The 22,484-nt window shown below is 38.9% G+C and overlaps 3 protein-coding genes and 1 non-coding gene across 4 annotated transcripts; 3 read left to right on the top strand and 1 right to left on the bottom strand.

Moving 5' to 3' along the window:
- Positions 1-455: 455 nt before the first annotated feature.
- On the bottom strand, positions 456-2,922 carry LOC140778275 (uncharacterized). The gene is made up of 7 exons (XM_073122914.1): positions 2,733-2,922; positions 2,511-2,628; positions 2,323-2,411; positions 2,169-2,215; positions 1,984-2,072; positions 1,380-1,513; positions 456-1,271 (listed from the first exon to the last, which is right to left on the bottom strand). The coding sequence occupies exons 1-7, from the start codon at positions 2,823-2,825 to the stop codon at positions 564-566; spliced, it is 1,278 nt and encodes a 425-aa protein (XP_072979015.1). The 5' UTR covers positions 2,826-2,922; the 3' UTR covers positions 456-563.
- A 3,533-nt stretch (positions 2,923-6,455) lies between these two features.
- On the top strand, positions 6,456-13,362 carry LOC140779166 (uncharacterized). The gene is made up of 7 exons (XM_073124150.1): positions 6,456-6,716; positions 8,162-8,581; positions 9,192-9,244; positions 10,387-10,424; positions 10,982-11,300; positions 11,826-12,139; positions 12,567-13,362. The coding sequence occupies exons 1-7, from the start codon at positions 6,608-6,610 to the stop codon at positions 13,189-13,191; spliced, it is 1,878 nt and encodes a 625-aa protein (XP_072980251.1). The 5' UTR covers positions 6,456-6,607; the 3' UTR covers positions 13,192-13,362.
- Positions 13,363-15,258: 1,896 nt separating this feature from the next.
- Positions 15,259-17,043, top strand: LOC140779010 (dof zinc finger protein DOF5.7-like). Its single transcript, XM_073123946.1, has 2 exons — positions 15,259-16,211; positions 16,700-17,043. Exon 1 carries the CDS (start codon positions 15,455-15,457, stop codon positions 16,178-16,180), a length of 726 nt encoding a protein of 241 aa, XP_072980047.1. The 5' UTR covers positions 15,259-15,454; the 3' UTR covers positions 16,181-16,211; positions 16,700-17,043.
- Positions 17,044-19,266: 2,223 nt separating this feature from the next.
- TRNAD-GUC (transfer RNA aspartic acid (anticodon GUC)) lies at positions 19,267-19,338 on the top strand. The gene has a single exon. It is a non-coding gene; the product is annotated as a tRNA-Asp (tRNA).
- Positions 19,339-22,484: the final 3,146 nt, after the last annotated feature.

The following is a 22,484-nucleotide window of genomic DNA, read 5'->3' as shown; positions in this document are numbered from 1 at the left end:
GCTCGTCGCCGTTCGAGGAGCAGCTGCCCAAAAGCTAAAAAGCCTCTTAATTCCTTCCATATTCCGAAACTTTAGTGGGTAAATTTGCATAGAACACCTTGCCATTTAGTTTGGTAACGTTAGCATCATGATTAAACTTCTCTTGGAAGATACAACGTAAGGGGCTGGTCTTTTGCTCATCTCGAAAAAGGCAGGAGGCGGTGTGATATATTTTTTAATTTTGTTGTTCTTTCTTAAAGATTAGGTATGAAACAATGAGCCGAGGTTTCGTGGAAGAATGGTAGATTTGCGAACAACATAATGCACGAGACCGACGTTCCCAAGTAAACCTTGCACTACGTAGCGACCACGCAGCTCGATTGCTCTCTATCTCTGTCCTTCAAACGCACTAAGCACGATGAGGAGCACTAATTAATTAAACCAGATTCCAACGAATAATTAAGAAAAGAATTGAGTGATCATATCACAAGCAAGATGGATTGCGTCTAAGATTTGTTAGTCTCACGTACACTCCTTTTTATTATACATTGGTTTTACGAATATTAGAAGTTGGTAGCTAGTGATCATATCCTCTGGTAGTGGTGTTGTTGGAATCGAGCAAGATTGCGGCTTTGATGCTGCTGCTGCTGGTGGTGGTGGTGCTTGAGATGAGGGGCGACGATGGAGATGAGGCCGCCGAGCGGCGGCCGCATATTGGCGCGGTACAAGAGCTCGTCGTAGGGTCTTCTGTAGAATCGCAAGTAGGGCACGAACGATTCCTTCTCCCTCTCCCCTTTACTCTGCTGCCCTTCTCGCTTGAACGAGAAGAGAATTGAAGGGGATTGTAGAAAGGACGGCCTCGGCGTTCTTGGGTGGTGTGCGTGCTGATGGTGTTGCTTTGGCGGGCACGAAGAAGGGGTGGACGGGACGCTTCGGGGGATCGGGGTGGAGCGGGCGGCGGGGGAGGCGAAGGAGAAGGAGCGGGCGTTGAGAGGGGAGGCGCCGATGAGAGAGGGGCTGGTGGCGGTGGTGGGGACGACGGAGTGGCGGGTCGTGGTGGAGAGGTACCACGGCTTGAGGGAGTCGATGTGGGACACGGTGAACGAGAAACGGGACGACGTCGAGCCGACCGGCTTGGCGGCACTGGCGGAGGAGGAGGAGGGTGAGGGATCGAAACGGAGGGAGGCGGTGCGAGGGTAGGATAAGAAGCTGGAGTCCTCGAGCGAGTCTTCGAAGTCGAGGGAGCTCACCACTGCCGTCGCCGCCGCGAGGTCAACGAACGGACGCACGCCCTATGGACCCCCCCAGCAAATAAAAAAAGTAACTTTTAACTCAAACTACTGCTACTAATAATAATGGTAATGATACAAAATTAGTAAAATAATAATAATGATTATAACCTTCCAAAGGACGGAGAAGAGCGAAGGAGGATCGATGACGAAAGCCCGGTGGAGGCGACCGGGGTAGTAGTCGGCGAGGATCTTCAAAGTGCCCATGAGTAGGTTCAAGAAAGCCGAGCCCGATCTAAAAAAGCCTGCAGAAATCGGCGCCGATGGATCATTAAACTCGTTATTTAATTAGTATCTCTCAATCCCAATTGATGATCCCGTCCTAATTCGAAAGGGTAGTAGATCAAAGTAAGGGGAGTTTAGTGTCAGAGAATATGTGGAAGTGGTCCCGGAAACTGGAGCACTTTGGTGGAATTTTGGTCAAAATCTGCAACGAGAAGTGCGCAGGAGAGAGAGAGAGAGAGAGAGAGAGAGAGAGAGAGAGAGAGAGAGACCGGTATATATATATTATATATTATATATTATATATATGTGCTAAGCATTCGAGCACATGGCCAACTAATTTGAAAACAGCTGGGAAGCCCAACCAGTCAAAAATCTCTTTGATTTCTATATCGATGCCGGAAAATAAGCACGATTTCCGAGAAAAGTTATTCCAGCTCATGGCACAGGAAATATGATGTTATTAAGAGTCTGTGTGTCTAGGCGAACGTACTCGCATCGAAGATGAGAGCAAACTGGTCGACAAATCTTGACATCGATGAGACCGCGACTTCTAGCGTGAAAACCAGCAACCGGACAAACCTATAGAAAACAGAGCAAGAAATAAGGAATCGGTACCCCCCCAAAAAATAAAATAAAATAAAATAAAACAAATTAAAAGGAGGTGTTATCTCTCACGATCTCTGAGAACGGAATTTTGGGTAGTCTTGCTTTATCCGAAACACCTAAAAATTAACGATATAATCAGTAACGAGAAATTAACTGAACTGAAATTATATATATTTTTTAAAAAAGGCTTAGGAGGTGTGCTAGTTAGCTGTCAGGTGATTACCACGACAGGCCTGGCCTCGTCGTCGTGGCCTGCCACGTAAGCCACGCCGTCGGCCAGCTCGGCGGAGAACTCATCGGCGAGCAAGTGCTCTGTTTAGTTTATAAACCAAAAATATAAGAAAAAATTTTAGTATATTTTATTCATCAGACTCAAATGGAAAATTTGAAAGTCGAAAAAGGAAAAGTTACCAGTTCCGATGCTCTCCCTCCAAGAAAGGACGGCTCTCAGATGCTTCGCTGCCTTCTTCACATTATCCCCTCTCGCCTTTAGAAATCGTTCCACACAAGCGTTGTTACAAAACTTCTCCTGCCCAAAAGAAAATGGAAAATAAATAAATATAATATTGTAGAGTAGAAGAAGAGCAAAGAGAGAAATGAAAAAAAGAAGAAGAAAAGGAACCAAATCTTCACCTGCTTCACAGTAAGTGGAGCTTGCTTCTTTAATAACTTGAGAACCGCTTCGATCCTTTCTCTGTTCTTCATCTCTTTCTTCTCCATTGCCATGACATAGAGAGAGAGAGAGAGAGAGAGAGAGAGAGAGAGAGAGAGAGAGAGAGAGAGAGAGAGATGAGAGCTAAGAGAGCCAAAGCTAAGCTAAGCTCACAGTGATGTGAAAGAGAACAGAGACTTAATTAAAGAGTAGGTGGGTGTTATTTATAACACCGAACTGACGGAAGCCGTTACTTGAGACGGGGTTGGGTTGGAAGGATAAGCCGAGCACTGACGGCGGAACGCGACACGTTACGTTTATAACCTTCTTCTTTTTTTCCTTTATAATTTTATCTTTAACGGTTTTATGCTCTTCCTCGCTTTAACAAAAGGAGAAAAAAAAAACACAAGATGGGCAATCAGACGGCTGAGATCATCCCATAAATGCCGGGCGTCAAGTTTGTAATAAATGCAGCGGATTCGTTCCGCAGCGCGGCCAAAATGAAGTGGGACCACTACTAATATAACCAAACCCCACCACTATATATATTATTGCAAAATTCGTTAATTAATTCGTTAATTAATTAATAAACTTGTAAGTTAAGCTGTCTTTAATATAAGAATAGTGAATTTTTGGATTTATTTGCCAAAAAAATAAATTTTTTTTAAAAAAAAGAGAGACTACCATGCTAAATAAATTTCTAAAGCAAAATTATATGACACCGTATAGAATAAAGTTGAGAAGAGTAAATTAATTTTTTGGGGATAAGATATACTTAAGCACAGTTTAAAGTTATTCAAAATTTGTAATTTTGATTCTTGTTAAACTTGAACACGTGTCAGCCAAGGCAACAATAGCGGAAGTTCTCAGACATTCTTCACATGCCCGGCCATTTCTTTACCAATTTATTCGTCCTCCACACAATAAGCTCACCGCCGGTGAGCCAAAACTCTGACGTAACACCTTCGTTTCCTTGAGCTTGTCATCTCTCCAATGGCTGGGAGCTTCTCATCTTTGAAGGGGTCGACCTGACAACGCTGTAACTGGGAGAGTTAATTAATCGTTGTTTACTAACTTCGAGGAGACCGAAGTCAAAACTCCAAAAGAAGCCAGTGGGAATCGTCCATTTGTTGCATTAAAATAACAGTCCGTAGAAAAAGCGTTAAGTCGTCTTTAACCAAGTTAACAGTGGCTTAGTAGTTTGTTAATTATTGTACCTTATCGAGGCATGGGATTTTAGCATGGAAAACTCCCCATTAGTTGAAGTTTAGTGGGCGTTTGGTTCGTTTGTAGGGATTTGGGAGGAAGAGATTCTCGTCTCGTTGTCTTCTCCTTACCTAGTTGGATTACTTAATTAAAGTCGTTCGTAAGTTTTCTTTCTTTTTTTCCTTTTGTCCCTTAGGATTTAGCGTTACTGTGAAAGATCTTATAATATTCTATTTATTTATTTTAGATCCGCTTCTTTTTCAGTTACAAATATCTTTCCGTGGAATAAATGTGAAACGAGTTTATGACATATATATATACATTGGTAGCTTTTATTAAACTAGTAGGGCAACTGTGAGTGGAGGGAGATACGAGTGGGGAGTGTTCTTTATGCTGGTCTTTTTAACCTTTTTTTTCCTTCTTTTTTTTCCTTCGTTGCAGAGCGGTATAATAAACAAATCTATGGCGAGTTTCAAAATTTGAAACGGGAGATAAGAAGAAGAAGTCCACAGGGCAGCCACGTTATAATAACAATCACCTTTTGTCGCTCTTGGGTTTGAAAAACGAGTGGAAAAGTTGTTGGTCAATGTGGATGGAGTAGTTGAGTTAATCCGCAGCGACATCATTGCTGTGCGCTCTAATCATCGCACTAATCTTCATCTTTTGTCTTTGCTGCCTTTTTTTTAAATTTTAATTTTAATTTTAGAGAAAGAATGAATTTATTTCAAGTTGAAATAGATTCCACGTATTTGGATCGTATGGCGATGGATTTATAAAATTAAAGTTTGAAGATTATTATGCCAAGATCGCTCCTTAAGTGTTAAAGTAGATCACGTGATTAATTTTAGATCCTCTACTAAGAATTTCAAAATTATTTGTTTTAGAGAAAATAAAGTACATAAAAGTTAGTGTGTTGTTGAGAGGACCAAAATGTTAAAATATTATATATATATATATAAAAACATGCAATAGCTCAAAGGACTAGATATAATTAACTAACCCAAAGGATTTTATGTCGGTGATAAATAATTACTTTAGAATAAACTGGACTTGTTGACCTAATGAAAGTCATAAGATGACTAGATGCATTGCAACATAGGCCAATGTTTGAGTACGGTCAGACTTGTCTAGAGCTATTAGGCATGTCAGCGAATCGATCGGTTGATAGCCCTAATCTCGGTTTTTAATTAAATAAGAATAGGGTGTAAGATTAGAGCGTGCACAATGAATACATTGGCACACGGATGAAATGATTCAATCGGAGTTATTTCGGTGCCTAAATGCATAATAGATCCGACACATCCGGAGGTCCTGATTATGTTTGCAATTGAATATAAAATAGCCGTAGGGTTGGAAATAAAATCGGACCGATATGCATGAGGCTAGCCCACACCGAATCCTAACACCTCATCATATTGTCACTATTATTTGGTGCAGCAAGATAGGAACAAGACCATCAGTCCGTCACGGACCAAGATCTGCTGTAGTGGTACATGAGACACACAAGTTAATGATTCTTATATAAGAAGGCAATCGGATTCCAACATAATAAGACCAAGATATTCCAGCATGGGATCATTCCCAATTCGATGCATAGGTGCCCTGCCATGCAATTAATTATCCAAATCACCACCACACGATTGGCTGCATTATTAGGTTGTTGATGATTATGACAGGCTAATGATGTTGTCCGTTTCAAAGATAATACCAAACGGGCAGTAATCACAAGTGTACAATCATCAGGCATGTAGCCAGATAGCATTTTGTCAATTGGGTTTTTCTTTCTTTTTTGGGAGGATAATTGCCATGCTTTGTTAGGAGCTCGTGAGCAAACAGTGGAGTGATCAATCCTTCTTAGATCAAGTTGTCACCCACTTCACTTTATTGGCCATCTTTGTCCTTATGGGAGAAAGTTCACTCCAAGCCTTTCTGCTAGCAGAGCTGAGACTTGCGTGTGAAGGGGTTCTACCGTTTTAGTCTAGAATTAGTTGGACAAATAGTGAGTATTGTTAAGGAGAGCTGGTATATGAATTCCTTTGTGATGGATCCAAAGAGATGTCACCCTATTCCTTCTTGGTGATCTATTATATAGGAGGGTCGGTTTGGCATGGTGCTCTTTTTTAAGGTCTTGTTTGCTTTGAGATTAGAAACACGTCTCCAATTGGTTCAGTAACTAAATATATATATTTTTATATTTAATTAAATTTATTTTTTAAGAGAAGACTAATTAATTAAGTCTGAAACTTTATCCTCAAACTAAATAAGACCCTAGCTCTCACCCTCAATCTCTGGGGTTTCCATTTCCAGAGGAGTGAAGGTGGGCTCAGGGTTAGTGCCTAAGTGGGCTCGACGGGCTCGAATTTGAGCCCAATCCAATGGGCTGAGCCATCTTTGCAATCGGGTCCTTGTCGAGGCTATTCGTTACCGCCCAGTAATTTAATTACCTCTCTCTTACCTCCCGTTAAAAATATCCGGCTCCCCGATAAAAAAAAAGGAAGGAACGAAACCCAGTCCCCATGAGTCCATGCCCACCGCTCTCCTCCACAAGAAAGCATGAGCCTCTCACTCCAAGCTCCTCCGCTTCCTCTCCTTGGTTTACCTCAGAAACACCGCTAGGGTTTCCAAATCATCCCCCCTCCTTTCCTTGTCAATGTTCTGCGCTTCTGGGTCTTCTACCTGCATTCCTCTGCCCGGACTACTTTGCTGCTCCCAATTCAACCTCCCCGTGCGCCGAAGCCTCCCTGAGATGAGGACGAGCGGTTCGTTGTTCACCTTTTGTAGCTCGCTTTATTTTCCCCGCCAATGTTTCCTTTGGGTGTCTCGATTATTAAGAAGATTTTGGGCTAGAAATGTTTTGGGGGAAATAATAGTACTCTGAGAAATATTGAATCTTGGGAAAGTTTTCTTTTCCTTTTTGGTTTGTTATCATTCTCGTGCTCGGGATGACGGTTTTTAGCTAACTTCTTATCTTGCTTGCTTGCTTTAGATAATTGATTGAAGGATAGCTGTTGCAAATTCAAATTGTTCGTGTTGTACTAATGCCTATATTGGCCCCATATTCCTTTGTTGTTGTCACATAAAAACTTGATACTTCTTGTTTTTTAACCTGCCATAGTATGTTTGGGAAGTAATCCTGCATGTTTCTATTTGTCAAAAAAATCCTGCATGTTTCTTACATTATTTGTCATATGTGCAAGATCATATTTATTTAATTGTTTGTTAGAAATGCACGTTATAAAACATCATCTTGCTAGGCTACGATGCTGTGATATTGAAAACTTCATATCTGCTTTGCATCCTAAGGCCTATGGGGCCGAGTTTGAAACTGAAAAATGTCATAAGGTGGTATCTATTTGGAATACCATGTCCTGATGAGAATTAATTGATCTGTGACAAAGTTTGGATTTTTTTTTTTTTTGACAAAAGATAATTTGGATTTTATTAGAATACTCCTATGGTCCAAAGGCTAATTTTAATTATGGGGATTATCATAATATATTTAAAGCCCATGTATCTTGTCCTAAGATACTCACGTTCCTTTAGATGTTTTGCAGTTCTCTTGCTTATCCTCATCCATAACTTGAATAACAGGAGAATTTCTCCCATACTAGTAGCTCTCTCTCTCTCTCTCTCTCTCTCTCTCTCTCTCTCTCTCTCTCTCTCTCTATGTGCTTTCCTCCTTCCATCCAAGAGGTGATGATTTAAAGTTTTGGAAATTGCCTCTTCACAAATGAGGGTAAGATTGTGTTGATACCTGTTAAACCTTGTGCAATGGTATGGCCTTTTTTGTGTAGTAGTAGGATTAGTGACAAATTTGGCACTATGGTTTGTTGTGGTTGGTCATGACTTAGCGGCAGTTCCAACTGGAAACATTTAAATTGTTCATTTTAACTTGGTAATATTATAATTCAAATAGTGTTTTGAAATTTGGCGTACACAAAACAAGTCGGTTTTGGTTTTCAGGAAGTTCACTTGTTATCATTTTTTGTCATGTTATTGGATACTAGGTACATGCTAGACCTAGAGGATGCCTGCTTTATTGAAAAGAAGGTGTTGGACTCATACTATGAGTAATTTGTAATGTTACCAATAGATTAATATTACTTTCTGTCCTCTGCTTCTCTTTCCACTTTCTGCTTCTCTTCCACTTTCTTCTCCAATATTGTGCATACCTAAAGCAATCACTAGTTTGCTACTTGTGCAGATACTTTTATTTCACACCCTTCCTTCCAGAACTCTATAAAAGCAACAATGAGTCAAGTATCGTGTCATGGCAAGACAGAGCGGAGAGTTTCTTTCCTAAAGAATAAGAGAATGGGATCTGGACGGAAAGACCAGATTCAAATCCCAAAAAGCACAAAATTTAAAGGGTTATCTATTGGAAAAAGTTCACATATTGTCAAGGCAGTTGCTACTGTTGAACCAATGTTCTTAGTTCCCATTGCAAAAGATGAGAAATGTGATACCAATTTACATTTTAGTTCTAATTCAGATAGTCAAGTGTCTCAATCTTCCTATGAGGAGAATCCAGAAATAGATGACAAGGAAAAGTTGAGAAGAATGAGGATTTCAAAAGCAAATAAGGGAAATGTTCCATGGAACAAAGGGAGGAAGCATAGTCCAGGTATGTTCTTTACATTGTTTGCAATGGATCTTATTGCCTTCTCTATTTGTTTCTTTTAAAATACCCCTAAACTTCCATTGCATTACTTTGCCCTTGTAGTTTAGACTAATGTGAAACTATTAATTTTTTCAACCAAACCTAACAGAGAAAGTACAAAAAAATTAATTAGAGGGAATTTTCCCACCATAATGAATATTAAAATATCAGAATTGCCTTTCTCCTTCCATTAGATTTACTCATTGTATCTTATTTTTCAAATTTAAACAAAATGCATTTTCAACCTTCTCAATCTTCTCCTGTATAAGATTACAAATCTGAAATCTTAGTTATCATCTAATTATCAGAATATACACCCCTTAAAATATATGATCATGTAATGAAAATTTTCATTCATAGGGGTACTATAGTCATTTATACTTTTTCTGTAAATTTTGGATGGAAAAATTAATAGTTTCATGTTAGTCTGACCACAAGAGGGCAAAGTGACATAAATGAAACTTCACAGGGTAGTTTGATTTAGACATAACCACAGTGGAATAATATGTAATTTATCCTTTCTTTCTTTTATTTATCTATGTTTCTTTTTCTGATAGTTACATAATGCATGCAGAAACTCTCCAACGCATTCGAGAGAGAACTAAGATAGCAATGCAGGACCCCAAGGTGATGTCATGTAAGATCAATGCAGATTACACTATTGTATTGTTGCTAACAATATTATTGACCGAAATTTGAACTCTTAAGGGAAGTACACTTTTTAATTTAATGTTCAAGTAAAGTTATGGCAACCAATTTAGCTCATCATTAGTGAGCAACTCATGTATGGCTTGAGATTTTGTTATAGATCATCTCGTTCATATAGGAATGAGCTCAAGTTTTGAGATCAAATTATTGACAATCTGAACATGGGAAAGACCAAGATCAGTTGTGTTCGGCTCGATGTAGCTCTATTAATTTCACAATATTGCATATATCTACATATCTTATATAATGTACATACTGTTTATTTGATATATTTTTCAGTTATTAGTCATTAATCTAATATCTAGAATGCTTAATGTATAGTGGTCATTCCGGGTGTCAGATTGCGATATAATGGTTAAAACTAATGCCTTTATTGGTACTCTCTAGCATATGTGTTTTCGATAATAGATATACGGAGATCTATTAAAAACGATGAGCCAAATTTAAACTCATAAGCGAGCTACAAACAAGATCGTAAGCTGTAAATGAGCTTCTAAGCAGTAAATAAGCTCGCCAGCTGTTTACGAGCGAGTTGGATTGCTCTAAATCAGTCTAAAGAAAAGCTAGCCATTCCTAGCTCAATTTTCATCTTGATTTGAGATTGTGTTTGTTAACTTTAATTTCAAGCCTAGCTTGTGGAGAATTCAGCTCGCTAATGTTGGTCTTCTTGGTGGCTCTGCATCAGGTCATTTTCATGTCGGCAGTATGATGATCAATATTTAAAAAAAAAAAAATTTATTTGCACTTATATTTTGATAGTATTGTTTTAGGAAAACTGGATACCTCTTCAGGTGATTTAGACTTCCATACTGAAATTTTCTGCTGACAAATCAGGGTTGTTTATTTCTACTTCTATGGGTACCTTTTAGTCAACTTATTCAATTGCCATAAATCAACTTTATTTCCATCTACATCCACTGTCCTCGCACTAAGTTTATATACTCTTCTAATTTTTTGCCCTTTATGTAGGAAGTATGACATTATCTTCCATTCTGCTATCATATGCTTGTAGGACTTTTTTACATAGAATTCATGGTGTAACTGACAGATTTGATGTGCAGGTTAAAATGAAGCTAGTGAACCTGGGACATGCTCAGAGGTTGGTTGCCATTGTCTTTACATGTCAATGTTTGTGTAAAGCTTAAATAGTGTATTCTTCTTTTTCTCAATGGTCCTAATAATTACCAAGAGTCCAGTAGCTCATCTGTCTCCTTGTATTTGGTGATAAACTAGAAAAATTAATGATTCTTATTTGATTGATATCCAGAGATGTGAAAGAGTTCTTCATTCATTCATTGAATGATGAACAACTATAAACGAAGGATATATCTATGTATTTGTGTATAAATACATATATCAAATTATTTCCCTCCTAGGTATTCTTTGTCTATCAAGGATGTCTTACTTGCAAATTTCTGTTAACGTCCTCCTTTATTGTAATATCTATCAACTTGCAAATTTTACTGACGCAATTGAAGTTCAGGAATATTTGACTGTTTAGGATGACCTAAAAAAAATTCTTTTCCTTAGAAGGCCTCTATATTTTATGTTTTGAGATATATTACTGCTGGGTCTGTTCTGCCTATCTATCAAGTTTACACAAATCAATTTCTGATTTGCATTCCCAACTGTTTGATCACTTGATGTTTATTGCAGTGATGAGACAAGGATAAAAATAGGAGTTGGAGTCCGAGAAGGTTGGCAGCGGCGTCGGGAGAAGTTAATGGTGCAGGAGGGCTGCTTCGTTGAGTGGCAGAATATTATTGCAGGGGCAGCAAGAAATGGTTTTGCTGGTGAAAAAGAGCTGCAGTGGGATTCATACAAAATTTTGGATGAACAGTTGAAGCTGGAGTGGTTGGAGAGTGTTGAGAAAAGGAAAACAATGCCTAGACCGAAAGGCAGCAAAAGAGCACCAAAATCAGCTGACCAGCGAAGAAAAATTTCAGAGGCCATTTCTGCCAAATGGGCGGATCCTGTAAGGACGTACTTTCATATTTTCACCATTCTTTATGTAAAATTGTATATGCCACTATTTCCCTACTACGCCGCCCCCCTCAAAAAAAAGAAAAAGAGATAAAAGAAACTCTGGCCGCCACCATGGTAGGTCTGAGTAAGACTCCATACATCTTGACTTGTCTAGAGCATAAAAAGCAGAAAAGTACCAGATGCATCTCTCTAAAATAAAATGCATTCATCTTTTCCACTTTCTTCAGTTTTTCTTGTAATGTTCTATTCTATCAATAAATAATTCATTTAGCTCCTCATAACACTTAACACCTTTTGTGGATGATACAACTGTGTGGCCTTAGCAGTAGTGTTGTGGAATTAAAATATGCTTGCTTTTCTTATTGATGTATTTGTCCTGCAGAGGAAATTATTATTTAAGTACACCTGCCAACTTTTTATGCTTTCTATTTTGTTATTGTGTCAACATTCTATTAATTCTTTATTTAATAATCTATGATCATCTGACTACCATTTCTTTTTTAATACATATTAGGGTTATCGTGAACGGGTTTGCACTGCATTGGCTAAATATCATGGTACACCTGTTGGAGCTGAAAAAAGGAGGCGGAGAAGACCAGCAAATGAAGCATCTGTAAAAAGGGAAACTGTAAGAAGAAAACCTGTTCAGCCTATAGGCATTGCTGATGAGACAAAGAGTACCAAGGATATAACATCTAGGAGAAAGAAAAATGTTACTCCTTCATACAAAGATCCGATGTCAAGTACTAAATTAGAGATGATAAAGAAGATTAGAGCACAGAGAGCAACAATTGAATCCAAAAAGAGAGAAGCAACTGAAAGGGCCAAGTAAGTACTCTCTTTTTGGTAAAAGTACACAAATACATTTGGATATATGTATATACATGCCTATGTATGTAGTTAGACTAGCTTTGTGTTACATCCTTTGTAAAACATCTAAACTTTTTTATAGCTGTTGGGTTCGCCCCTGGATCTGAAAATGTCAAATCTTTGGTACAAGACTTAGCATTAAGGAGATTTTTAAATCCTAAAATGAACTTGTGGCTAGAGAAGTGCTAAGTCCTTATCCAAAGATTTAAACATACTCTATCATACTTATAAGTAATGTTTAACTAAGTATGTGTTGCTGCATACTACTTACCCTTAACATTTGTCCTTGTAGTTCATTTTTCTTTTCATTCAGTTAAATTAATCCACACATAAATTTATTCATTTTCGTCAGAATAACTGAGCACTTCTTTCTTCTCTTTATTAGGCTGCTAATTGCTGAAGCAGAGAAGGCTGCAAAATCTCTTGAGATGGCTGCTTTGAAAAGCCCTCTTGCACAAGCATCACTTGTGGAAACTAGGAAACTGATTGCTGAGGCGATGAGGTCCATAGAAGGCATAGAGAATGGCCAGACAGCACAGGATATTTCTGATGGTACATCTTCAGATGCTGGTAGAAGGGAAAGCCATACTGAGACAAATGCAAGAGATCAATGTAACAATAATGTATTGGATGAGCGACCTATAAATGGCAAACATCTTCTCTCATCAGAAAACACTAACTACAAAGACTTTGATTTTGATGAATCCACACTGCAGATTGTGTTGAATGGCAGGGAGCCCTTGAGGGTATCGGAATCTGCAGAAAATTATGCTGAAGCATTTGAATACAATCTTTCTCCTTCATTACAACCTGAAAGCATGAGAACAGATCCAGAAATAACATATCATGTGGGTCAATCTTTGATCAATGGGTCAGCGCGTCATGACAAAGTCTCACCTACAAGAGAGAAAGTAAGTTTGGAAGCTAAAGAAAGCGAGGTCTCCATATCTGCAACTAAGACTAAGATGAATTGGGTTTGCGGAAGGCTGGTTGAAGTGGAAGAAGACTGAGGTGCAGTGTATGTTGGGATGTAAAGTAAAATTTGATAACTGAAACATAGTAAGTAGCATAGGACAGACACTCTCCCACTCCTTATCACTCTATGAGTAGAGTTTTATGTATATCATTTTGTAAAATAACTTTTGCAGCAACCCCTTCAGCTACTTGCCTTGTTTCGGCCATTAATCTTAGAAACCTGAAAGACATTATAATTATAATCCAGACTAAAAATAATAAATATAACTGTGAAACCTCTCGATGTAAAAGAAAATTCTGTTAATATGCAAACTGAGAATTACTTCAATCTTTCAAGTCTGACTAGAGCTATCTTGTACTGCTTGTGATATTATATTTCCAAGCTGTTACGTTAACCTGACATATGAGCCCATGGATCTCTCTCTATTTACTCATTATGCTTATTTCAGGTTATGTGGTAATTAATTATACCAGCTGCAGCAACTTCCTGCAGCTGGGCACGAGAGACATTGAAAGGGTTAGTTAGGAGAGAGCACGTGAGAAGAAGTGTTCGTTGAGCATTAGAGAGTTGTGAGAGAGATGATGGTAGGAGGGGATTGAGCTGGGGGAGCCGTGATCCCAGCCCTCCTTTCACGAGCCTAATCACGACCCCACCTCCCACCCCCACATCCCATCCACCTCTACTTAGCTGTAAACCTCGGGCTCGGGACCTTTTCTTTTCATGAAATTTCCCATATTATAGTACTCTTTAACCCCCAGGATTCATAATCCAAATATCTTATATATATATATATATATATATATATATATATATATATATATATATATATATATATATATATATATATATATATATATATATGTATATATTTACTAAGTATGGTCACACATTTTTACCCCCTTAGAATGTCATTATTATTATTAGAAATAAAAGAAGTGGTTGTACGTACTATCTTGGTGATATGACAGTGGCGGGTGTGCTGCAGACCTAACTGAGATCATTCCAAAGCTAATTCTCATGAGCCCTGCCTTCTTAGGTTACATGATTAAAGTTGATTGGTTGCATACACATAAAAGACGACATGAGGTGCCCCATGCATTAACCCATACTCCCCAAAGTATCACCTAAATGACAAACGATAAAGGAAGAGCTATCCCCTCCTTGGGTTGCTCGTTTATGAACAAAGAGGGAGGACTACACCCATCCTTAGGCTGCCATCCTACTCCCTGAGTGCTGCCACTCTACTTGGTCTGCATTAATAAAATTTTGGCACACTTCCTTTTAAGTGGGGCTAAGTATTTTTAATTGGTATAATGATATATAGTATTATGGAGAGTTTTTTTATTTTGTATTTTTCTATTATTTTTTTATCTATAGCTAATCATCCACTTGACAAAGAGACAAAGAGATTAGCCCACCTGAGATATTGATAGGTCAACTACACCATCTCAAGAAACGAGCCATAAGCTCATACTCATATAATATTCTGTTAGAAAATTATATTCATGTAGTATTAAATCTAAATCTAATATCCATGAGGAAGTCGAATATACTGTTAAGAAAGGCTCTAACTACTGGACTACAGTGGCGGTGGTGGTGGTGCCAAGAGAGGGATGACTTCATACTGCAGGTAAACGTAGGAGTACAAGCAGTACTCTGCAACTCCTGCAGTGGCTGCCTGTGGATGGCCGGCCAGTCCAAAACCGTCTTTATCAACCCTGCCATGCACTTTATTTATTATCCGTGGCCATGCTGCATGCATGCATGGGCATATGCATCGATCAACAAGTTTATCTCATCTATGGAGGGTAAAAAGCAAGAAGCTACGATGGAAAGTTACGTTGGTGTTCAAAACTTAACTGTTACAATTGTGATGCAGGACATGACATGGCCTAAGTGCCCATCATCACAAACAAGCACATCAATCATAGTTTGTAACCACTTTACAACCATCACCATTGTCGTTTAATATCCATCTGTCTTCCTAGTACCGTGCAATTTCTTTTAGACTCCCTCTCGATCCCATCTCCCTTTTTTTATGTGTTGAAATATAAAAATTCAATTGCATCAATTTAATTATTTCCAACGTCCTCCTCGTCCAACTTGATGGCAATCACAGGCAGCAATAGAAGACGTCCCTTTTACCTCTCAATCCCATGCATATGACCTCATTAACTAGACCCTTCTTATTCCCTCCTCCAAAGGAAACCTAACACAACCATCCAATTCCTACTCTGGCATAGTCCATTTGCTTCCTCTCCATCTCTTTGATACGATACCATAATTTTTGAAGCAAGATGTCGTCGTCGTCGTCGGCGGGGAGGCAACCGGAGCAAGGCCTCAAGTGCCCTCGTTGTGACTCCCCTAACACCAAATTTTGCTACTACAACAACTACAGCCTTTCGCAGCCTCGCCATTTCTGTAAGACTTGCCGCCGATACTGGACCAGAGGCGGCGTCCTCCGCAACGTGCCAGTCGGCGGGGGATGCCGCAAGAATAAGAAATCTAAATCTCCAGCCTCGTCGCGCATCGCTTTCAACCCGATTGAGACTTTCGCTGCTCCTCCTCCTCCCGCGGCGGCGATGGCTTCGACTTGTGCTTTTGGATTCAATGGCAATACCCATAGCAGCATAGCGTCTTCCATTGAATCCTTGAGCTCCGTAAACCAAGAGCTCCATTGGAAGCTACAACAGCAGAGGCTGCAGGCTGTGTACTTTGGAGGGGAAGGCCAGAATGAGAGCTGTGTCTCTACTTCTTCTCTTACAACTCAACAGACCGGGCCCCTTTCTTTCGTTGCAACTGATCATACCATACCTGCTGCTGCTGCTGCATGGTTCCCTGAGACTACTTCTTACTTCTTATTACCAAACACTACTTCTACTTCTGCTGCTGCTACTACTACCAACAACAACATCAATAACAACAGCAGCAGCAGCAGCAACAACAACAACAACAATTCAGGAAATTGGAATGGGATACCAGGTTGGATTGACATGCCACAGTTCACCACACTGCTGCCTTAGGAGGAGAAGAAGGCATGTAAGAGGACTTAGTGTACGTGCAGTAGTACTATTGATCTTTTCCTATTCTCTTGTTCTTGTTTTTAGCTGACTAATCCATTAGAAGGATATGGGATATATGCTAGAAATAGGTGAATTACCGTTGTTGCATCAGTACTACTAGGAACCCTTATCTTTTCTTCTTCTTCTTTTTTCATTTTCATTAATTCCTAGTATCCTGTCAAAAAATTTCTCCATTTCTTTATACTTATATTATATGAAGTGGGTCTTGAAGGAGTATAATCTAGTTTCTCTTTTTACAACATTTCTTTTTCCAACCTAGTGGATCTTTGTGGAGTTGAGATGGCCACCATAGCGAATTGAATCCCATATCTCTTTTGTTATAGGTTCTGTCTGATCCATGAGGAATCTCACATCTATCAACATAACTCCTCTGATCTCAAGTTATATGGGCTAGGACAAAATATATTAATTAACAAAGGTAGATCTGCAAGTAACCTATTCCATAATAATTTGTTGCAGCGCTTCATGATTTGCTGGTCGGGGTAGAAGGTGACTTAAACGAGTAATGAGGTGCAGAACTGTCAGAGAGATGAGAGAGAGAGAGAGAGAGAGAGAGTATGGAAGATTGCTTTCTTCCACTACCTTTTCTTTTGTTTTCCCTTCCGCATCTAAAGTGTTTCCCAATACTTAACAGTGTCTTCACCCAGTGGGATAATACTGATTAAAGAGGCTTATGTTACATTTCTCAGTTTTAGAAGTTTATTATATCGGTTTAAGTAGGACTCCATTAACATTCCAACTTCTCATAAACCAAAGAGAGAGAGAGAGAGAGAGAGTGTGTGTTTCCAACTTTCGTTATTGTGATCCTTATTTTTTCTGCTGTTGGGCAAGTTAGTCTTCATAAGTATGTGGAATTAATACACACAATTTTCTACTGAAAGAATTTTGGTGAGTCCAAAAAATTTCTTAGGGGAATTTATTAATGCTTGTGATATATCTTATGGGAATTATAATCCAGAGTTCAGATAGACTGAGACAAACTGGGAAATTTAGAAATAAGAGGAATCAGTACAAAATCAAAAAAACAAAATACCATATGAATGCTTCAACTTAAGCTACTGATTCCTTTTGTTCTCCTCTACATTTTTTGGGTGATTCGTGCCAAGATACTTGTTTTCCAACAACACTATAATTTAGTCATTTTATGATCAACACCATCCTTGAGCTATTTATACTTTGATTTGGGTCTATAGTTTCATATCACATTCCATTTAACCGTAGCATGAAGTTATATAAAAACATCCCGCCTAATCTAAATCTAAAAAATTAAAGGAAAAAACTTAAAAAAGAAACACAAGAATTCCGTTGGGCCAAGTTTATGATACTCTATGTTGTTATTATGTGCATGCCACTGAGCAAAGTTTCTTGGATTTGAAAATCTTTCACAAGATCAGTAGATTTTTGTAGCCTTTTAGATATTAATTATTGCAATGCATGGTGTTAGTTCGCAGTGCTGATATCTAATCACTTAAAAGATCAACTAACACTTCAGTTTGAGTTGCTACACAATGGTCTACTATCTTGATTGCCTTCGGTTTTCCAACTTTAATCGAAGTTATTATATGTCGATTTTGATTTGTAATGCTTTCGATCCCTCGTCTCTTTAGTATATTAGTGAGTGATGAGTTGTTTAGCGATAGTATTGAGTTACTTGGTATGTTTTGATGGTCAAGATTAAAATTATGGAAAAGAAACAAATAAAAAACGTAAGGATTGAAGTAAAGAGTTCTCTTAGTTTCTGGAGTGAAATTTAATTAACCAGTTCGCTGCGACATTGAGTTAAGTAAGCCCTTTGGGCCTTTCGGATCATGAGACCCAAGCCCAAGACCTATTCCAAGCCGGTGGAGTGTTAAATACAAATTAAAGGGAAAGTGAGGGGTCTGCTTACAAAGTTCTTGAAAAAATAGATGTTAATTAGTGGTTCGTAAGACGTAACCCAACAAGAAACGGCTTAGGTTCCAACTAAGCCCTTCACTGCTCTGCGCGAATAAGAAGAGGAAGTTCTCTCCTACTAGAACTCGGCAACTATTTAATTTGTTCATATATCTTATCTTATCTATCTATCTATCTATCTATCTGTTTATAGATATATATATATATTCTACTGCGAGCCCTCTACTCTTCTTCATCATCCACATCGTCATCGGATCCGACACCATGGATATGCTTCTGGGAGACACTTCCTTCCTGTACGACTCGTATAAACAAGCTGCCGGTTCCATGGACAACCTCATCGCTTTGGCCATCTTCCAGTTCCTCCCCACCGGCGTCTTCTTTGTCTTAGCAATGACGGGCATTTTCAACTGCATCCGCCGCCGTCTACTTGTCAACAAGTTGCCGGCCACCGTCTACCCTTGCGATAGAGGTAGAGAAGGCGTCAACTGCGTGATATGCTTGGAGATGTTAGTGGCCGGAGAGAAGGTAAAGGTGCTGCCCCGGTGCGGGCATACGTTCCATAAGAGCTGCGTCGACCGGTGGCTGATCGGAGATTCGGATGCCTGCCCGCTTTGTAGAGATCATGCCTTTGATAAGAAAAGCAATTACATATCCATTGTAATAATACCAAGAGACCTCAACTAACGCCTATATCTTTTAATTTTATTTTTTTTATACATATAATTCTCATAAACTATTCAAAGTGATTACTATGTATCTTTTTTTTTCTTTATCACAACACAGTAGACCTAATACCACAGGTATCGGTCTTGCAGACCCAAAGTTTCTGCATGGCATTTAAATTGTTCATATATCTTAGCAGATAAAAATTGGACTACGAGGAACTATATGTAAGAATTAGCACTCAGTAGATATTAGTAGATGCAGATATATAAATTATAAACAGAAAAAGATTAGAAATAAGTTCTCATTAGGGAGTGATGTCATGAGATAAACAAGTTCAATTACTCCACATATCCGTGAAGCAGACCTACTACAGAATAATTAGATTTTTCTTTAATCAAAATATTAAGTGATGGCAATCTTACTTTAAGAAGTAATTAAAGGATCCTTTTGTCAGAAAGTTCTCTGTCGTTGTAGTATAGTGGTGAGTATATCCGCCTGTCACGCGGATGACCCGGGTTCGATCCCCGGCAACGGCGTCAGTCGGTTTTATTTTTGAATTAAACTTTCCGACGGTTTTGTAGTTTTCTTTTAACGACTCTCACGCTCGCAAAAGCTGTCCTTGTACAGTTACCCTCTTAGATCCATTTATATTTTGTTTCTTATATTCAATGTTGCTTGGCTGGGTGCAATAATTCATGCATATGTTCTTTGAGCTATCTATATATGATCGTCTCCAAAGAATTCTGTAGTAGTTGCATTGGTGGATTATTTTCCAAACAAAAGCTCGTAACTGGACCCAGTTTTATTACAAAACAACCAAAAACATTAAGACGCAAACACTCACTGCCCCAACTCTACCAGTCACTCTGCGCCAACAAATTAAATTATCAAAAATTGAAAAAAAATAAATAAAAATAGAAAACTTACTTAACCTTGTAGGATTAGATTTCCAACGATCCTAATCCTAATAGTTGTTGAATAAATAAAATAAAATAAAATGTTCATCCCATGTAGGAGCACCGAACCCTTTCTGTTCTTGTAAGTTATCAATAGTAGCGACGTGAGAACAATGAGGAGAGGTCTTCTAAACTTTGTCATTTAAATGAGAACAATGAGGAGAACCTTTTTATCTTCTTTTGTCATTTAAATTTAAACTTCATACCGTTATTTTTTTAAAGAAATTTAAATTTCATACCGTGTTTTTTTATATATAAGAAAAAAGCGTATAATATCTACGACTCCGTATCTAATTCCTCTCCTACGTACTACTCCTACTGGGACTCGGCCAGTCGCCAGTCGCCAGTCGCCACTGCTATAAAAGGAACGCGTTTATCCTACAACTACACTCGACCTCCGCTCTGTTGCTCCCCTGTTTTTGTTTGTTTCTTGTTGCTCTGCTCCTTCGCTCTCTTCCTCTCGTTTTTTTGTTTGTCCTCCTCCTTTGTTGCTCTTCTCATACTCATGGCTGCTACTTCTCTCGGAGTTCTTTCCTTTCCATTCATCCGCCGACGACAGCCACAGACTATTCCGCCTCCTACTCGGAGCTCAACGCCTTCCTCATCATCGTCGCCGTCTTAGGATGCATCGGTATCTTTGCTATACTCCTCGTTCAATCTGCCGCCGCCTTCGACGTCGTCGCCAGAATCTCGAAGACTTCTTGCGTCCGGCGACGTGATCTTCGACTCTATTCCCTGTGAGATTCTCATCGCGGTGGAATTGGCCGAAAGGGATCTCTGGCGCGTGGAGAAGATCCCGGTGACGGTGTATTTCCGCGAGGGGGAGGGGGAGGGGGAGATATGCGCGATTTGTTTAGATGAAATGGGAGGAGGAGAAGAGGTGAAAGTGATGCCGAGATGCAAGCACACGTTTCACGACGACTGCATCGACCAGTTTGGGCGTGGTTTCGGCGTCATGCCCAGTTTGTAGGAATCCAAACAAAAGCTCATAACTGGACCCAGTTTTATTACAAAACAACCAAAAACATTACGACGCAAACACTCACTGCCCCAACTAATCACAATGATACGGAAATCCCATAGTCTCATTCGGACATATATTGCACAGCTTGCAAACGCCGACATACTTGAACTAATTCCATCGCAACGCGCATGCATGCCAGTCGCAGTTTGAGCCTGAGTTGGTTCACTTTTGAAGAGTTTATTTTAGTTTAGGATTTAAATATTGTTTGAATTCTTGGCACATTGAAGAAGACTATTTATATATTTTTTAGTTATGTATTAGGATGAATTACTATGATCTTTAAATACGAATCTAGTAATATATTGGTTGGAAACAAATTTATTCCGCTACTCTCTAGTCTTCCTAGCTCGTTCCCATGTATATATATGCTTCTTGGAGACACGACTCATCTCAACAAGCTACCGTCTCCATGCGTAGTGATACGAATTAGAAAGGATCAGGCATAGTAACAGGATGTCAAACAATTCTAATGCAAATTTGTGACAGATAATTACTGCAGTAATATCTGTCGCATCTGATTCATCATTATAGCTTTCACTTTCAATTTTTGGAGGTAAGATAGCCACAAAAGGTTCTACTTTTCTTTCAATGAGAGAGAGAGAGAGAGAGGAGAGAGGTACGTAGCATGTTTTTTTTTTAGGTCGGATGTTCTTCTAAAGATTACTAATTAACTCAAAAGCTATTGAAACGCACCACATTTTACTGTGCTCACGAATTACACTTGCTAGGTTTAAGAAATAGACAATGTACGTTATAGTTATAATTTTAAAGAACACAGAGTAAGAAATGATCAAAATTAGCATTTAAAATAAGACCTAGGTAACGTATCATCTTATCCCATCTGAGTCCGTTGGGATTCTGGGTATAGCAATCATGCTAGTATGGTAGGAGAATCCCATTCCCTTTGTCACCACTCCCATAGCCTATTCTTGTTTTTATTAAGTGAGCTCTCATTGTTGCATAGTTGGATGAACGGAGGACTTGAAAATAAGTGTCTTTGCCATCAAGCGCACGTAACAGCACAGGACGCCATTGGCGGAGGCAACGATATCGATGCTGAGGAAGTCATCACGAGGGTTGAAGGATACAAGAAGGGACAGCGACTTGAAGAAGAGCCATCGCAGAGAGGAGGAGGTGATCGGGGTGGAGTGAGACATGACCAAAGAAGTGATATTCCAGTCCTCGGAATTGAATTCTCTCCAAAATAGGAGGCAGAGGAAATATATAAATTTATCAACTGTTAAGCTCTTGAAGCTAATAGGATCTTACTCAGATAATTAAAGAGGATCATATTATATGACTATTTAGATAATAAACGATCAAAATCACTATCGACCCTAATCCATCTGTATACTATCACAACCATATTGTTAGCACCAAACCACATGCAAGGTTTGTGAAAATATCACAGAGATAACAACAACAACAACAACCCTGATAATGGAATGTTTCAGGATCATGCCTCAACTTTTCTTTTCATTTCCAGATCTTCACAGGTCATAATATTTCCCCGTATTGCAACATCTTTTTAACATACTTTTTGATGTCTCGAAGCAAGGTGTTCTCTGAAACACTAGCACAATCAGGTAATGACTCTAGTGATCATATACATCCATAATAGATCCTAGTACTTCAAATACATCCTCTCTGTTGAATAACACAGATCATACAAAGGCAATTTTCTTTCGATAATGAAGTTTTT

This window comes from Typha angustifolia, chromosome 15, assembly GCF_048772165.1.
Source record: "Typha angustifolia cultivar Huaian chromosome 15, ASM4877216v1, whole genome shotgun sequence".
In the NCBI taxonomy this organism is placed as follows: Eukaryota; Viridiplantae; Streptophyta; class Magnoliopsida; order Poales; family Typhaceae; genus Typha; species Typha angustifolia.
The sequence above is the reverse complement of the archived record's forward strand: the minus strand, read 5'-3'. Positions and strand labels throughout refer to the sequence as shown.

Bases quoted from the DNA above. Each gene is read 5' to 3' on its own strand.
- LOC140778275 (XM_073122914.1), bottom strand. From the start codon at position 2,825: ATGGCAATGGAGAAGAAAGAGATGAAGAACAGAGAAAGGATCGAAGCG. The intron at 2,216-2,322 runs GTAATCACCTGA...GTTAATTTTTAG, and splicing joins ACGAGGCCAGGCCTGTCGTG to GTGTTTCGGATAAAGCAAGA. The intron at 1,272-1,379 runs GTTATAATCATT...GGGGGTCCATAG, and splicing joins TCTTCTCCGTCCTTTGGAAG to GGCGTGCGTCCGTTCGTTGA.
- LOC140779166 (XM_073124150.1), top strand. From the start codon at position 6,608: ATGTTCTGCGCTTCTGGGTCTTCTACCTGCATTCCTCTGCCCGGACTA. The intron at 9,245-10,386 runs GTGATGTCATGT...TTTGATGTGCAG, and splicing joins TAGCAATGCAGGACCCCAAG to GTTAAAATGAAGCTAGTGAA. The intron at 11,301-11,825 runs GTAAGGACGTAC...AATACATATTAG, and splicing joins CTGCCAAATGGGCGGATCCT to GGTTATCGTGAACGGGTTTG.
- LOC140779010 (XM_073123946.1), top strand. From the start codon at position 15,455: ATGTCGTCGTCGTCGTCGGCGGGGAGGCAACCGGAGCAAGGCCTCAAG.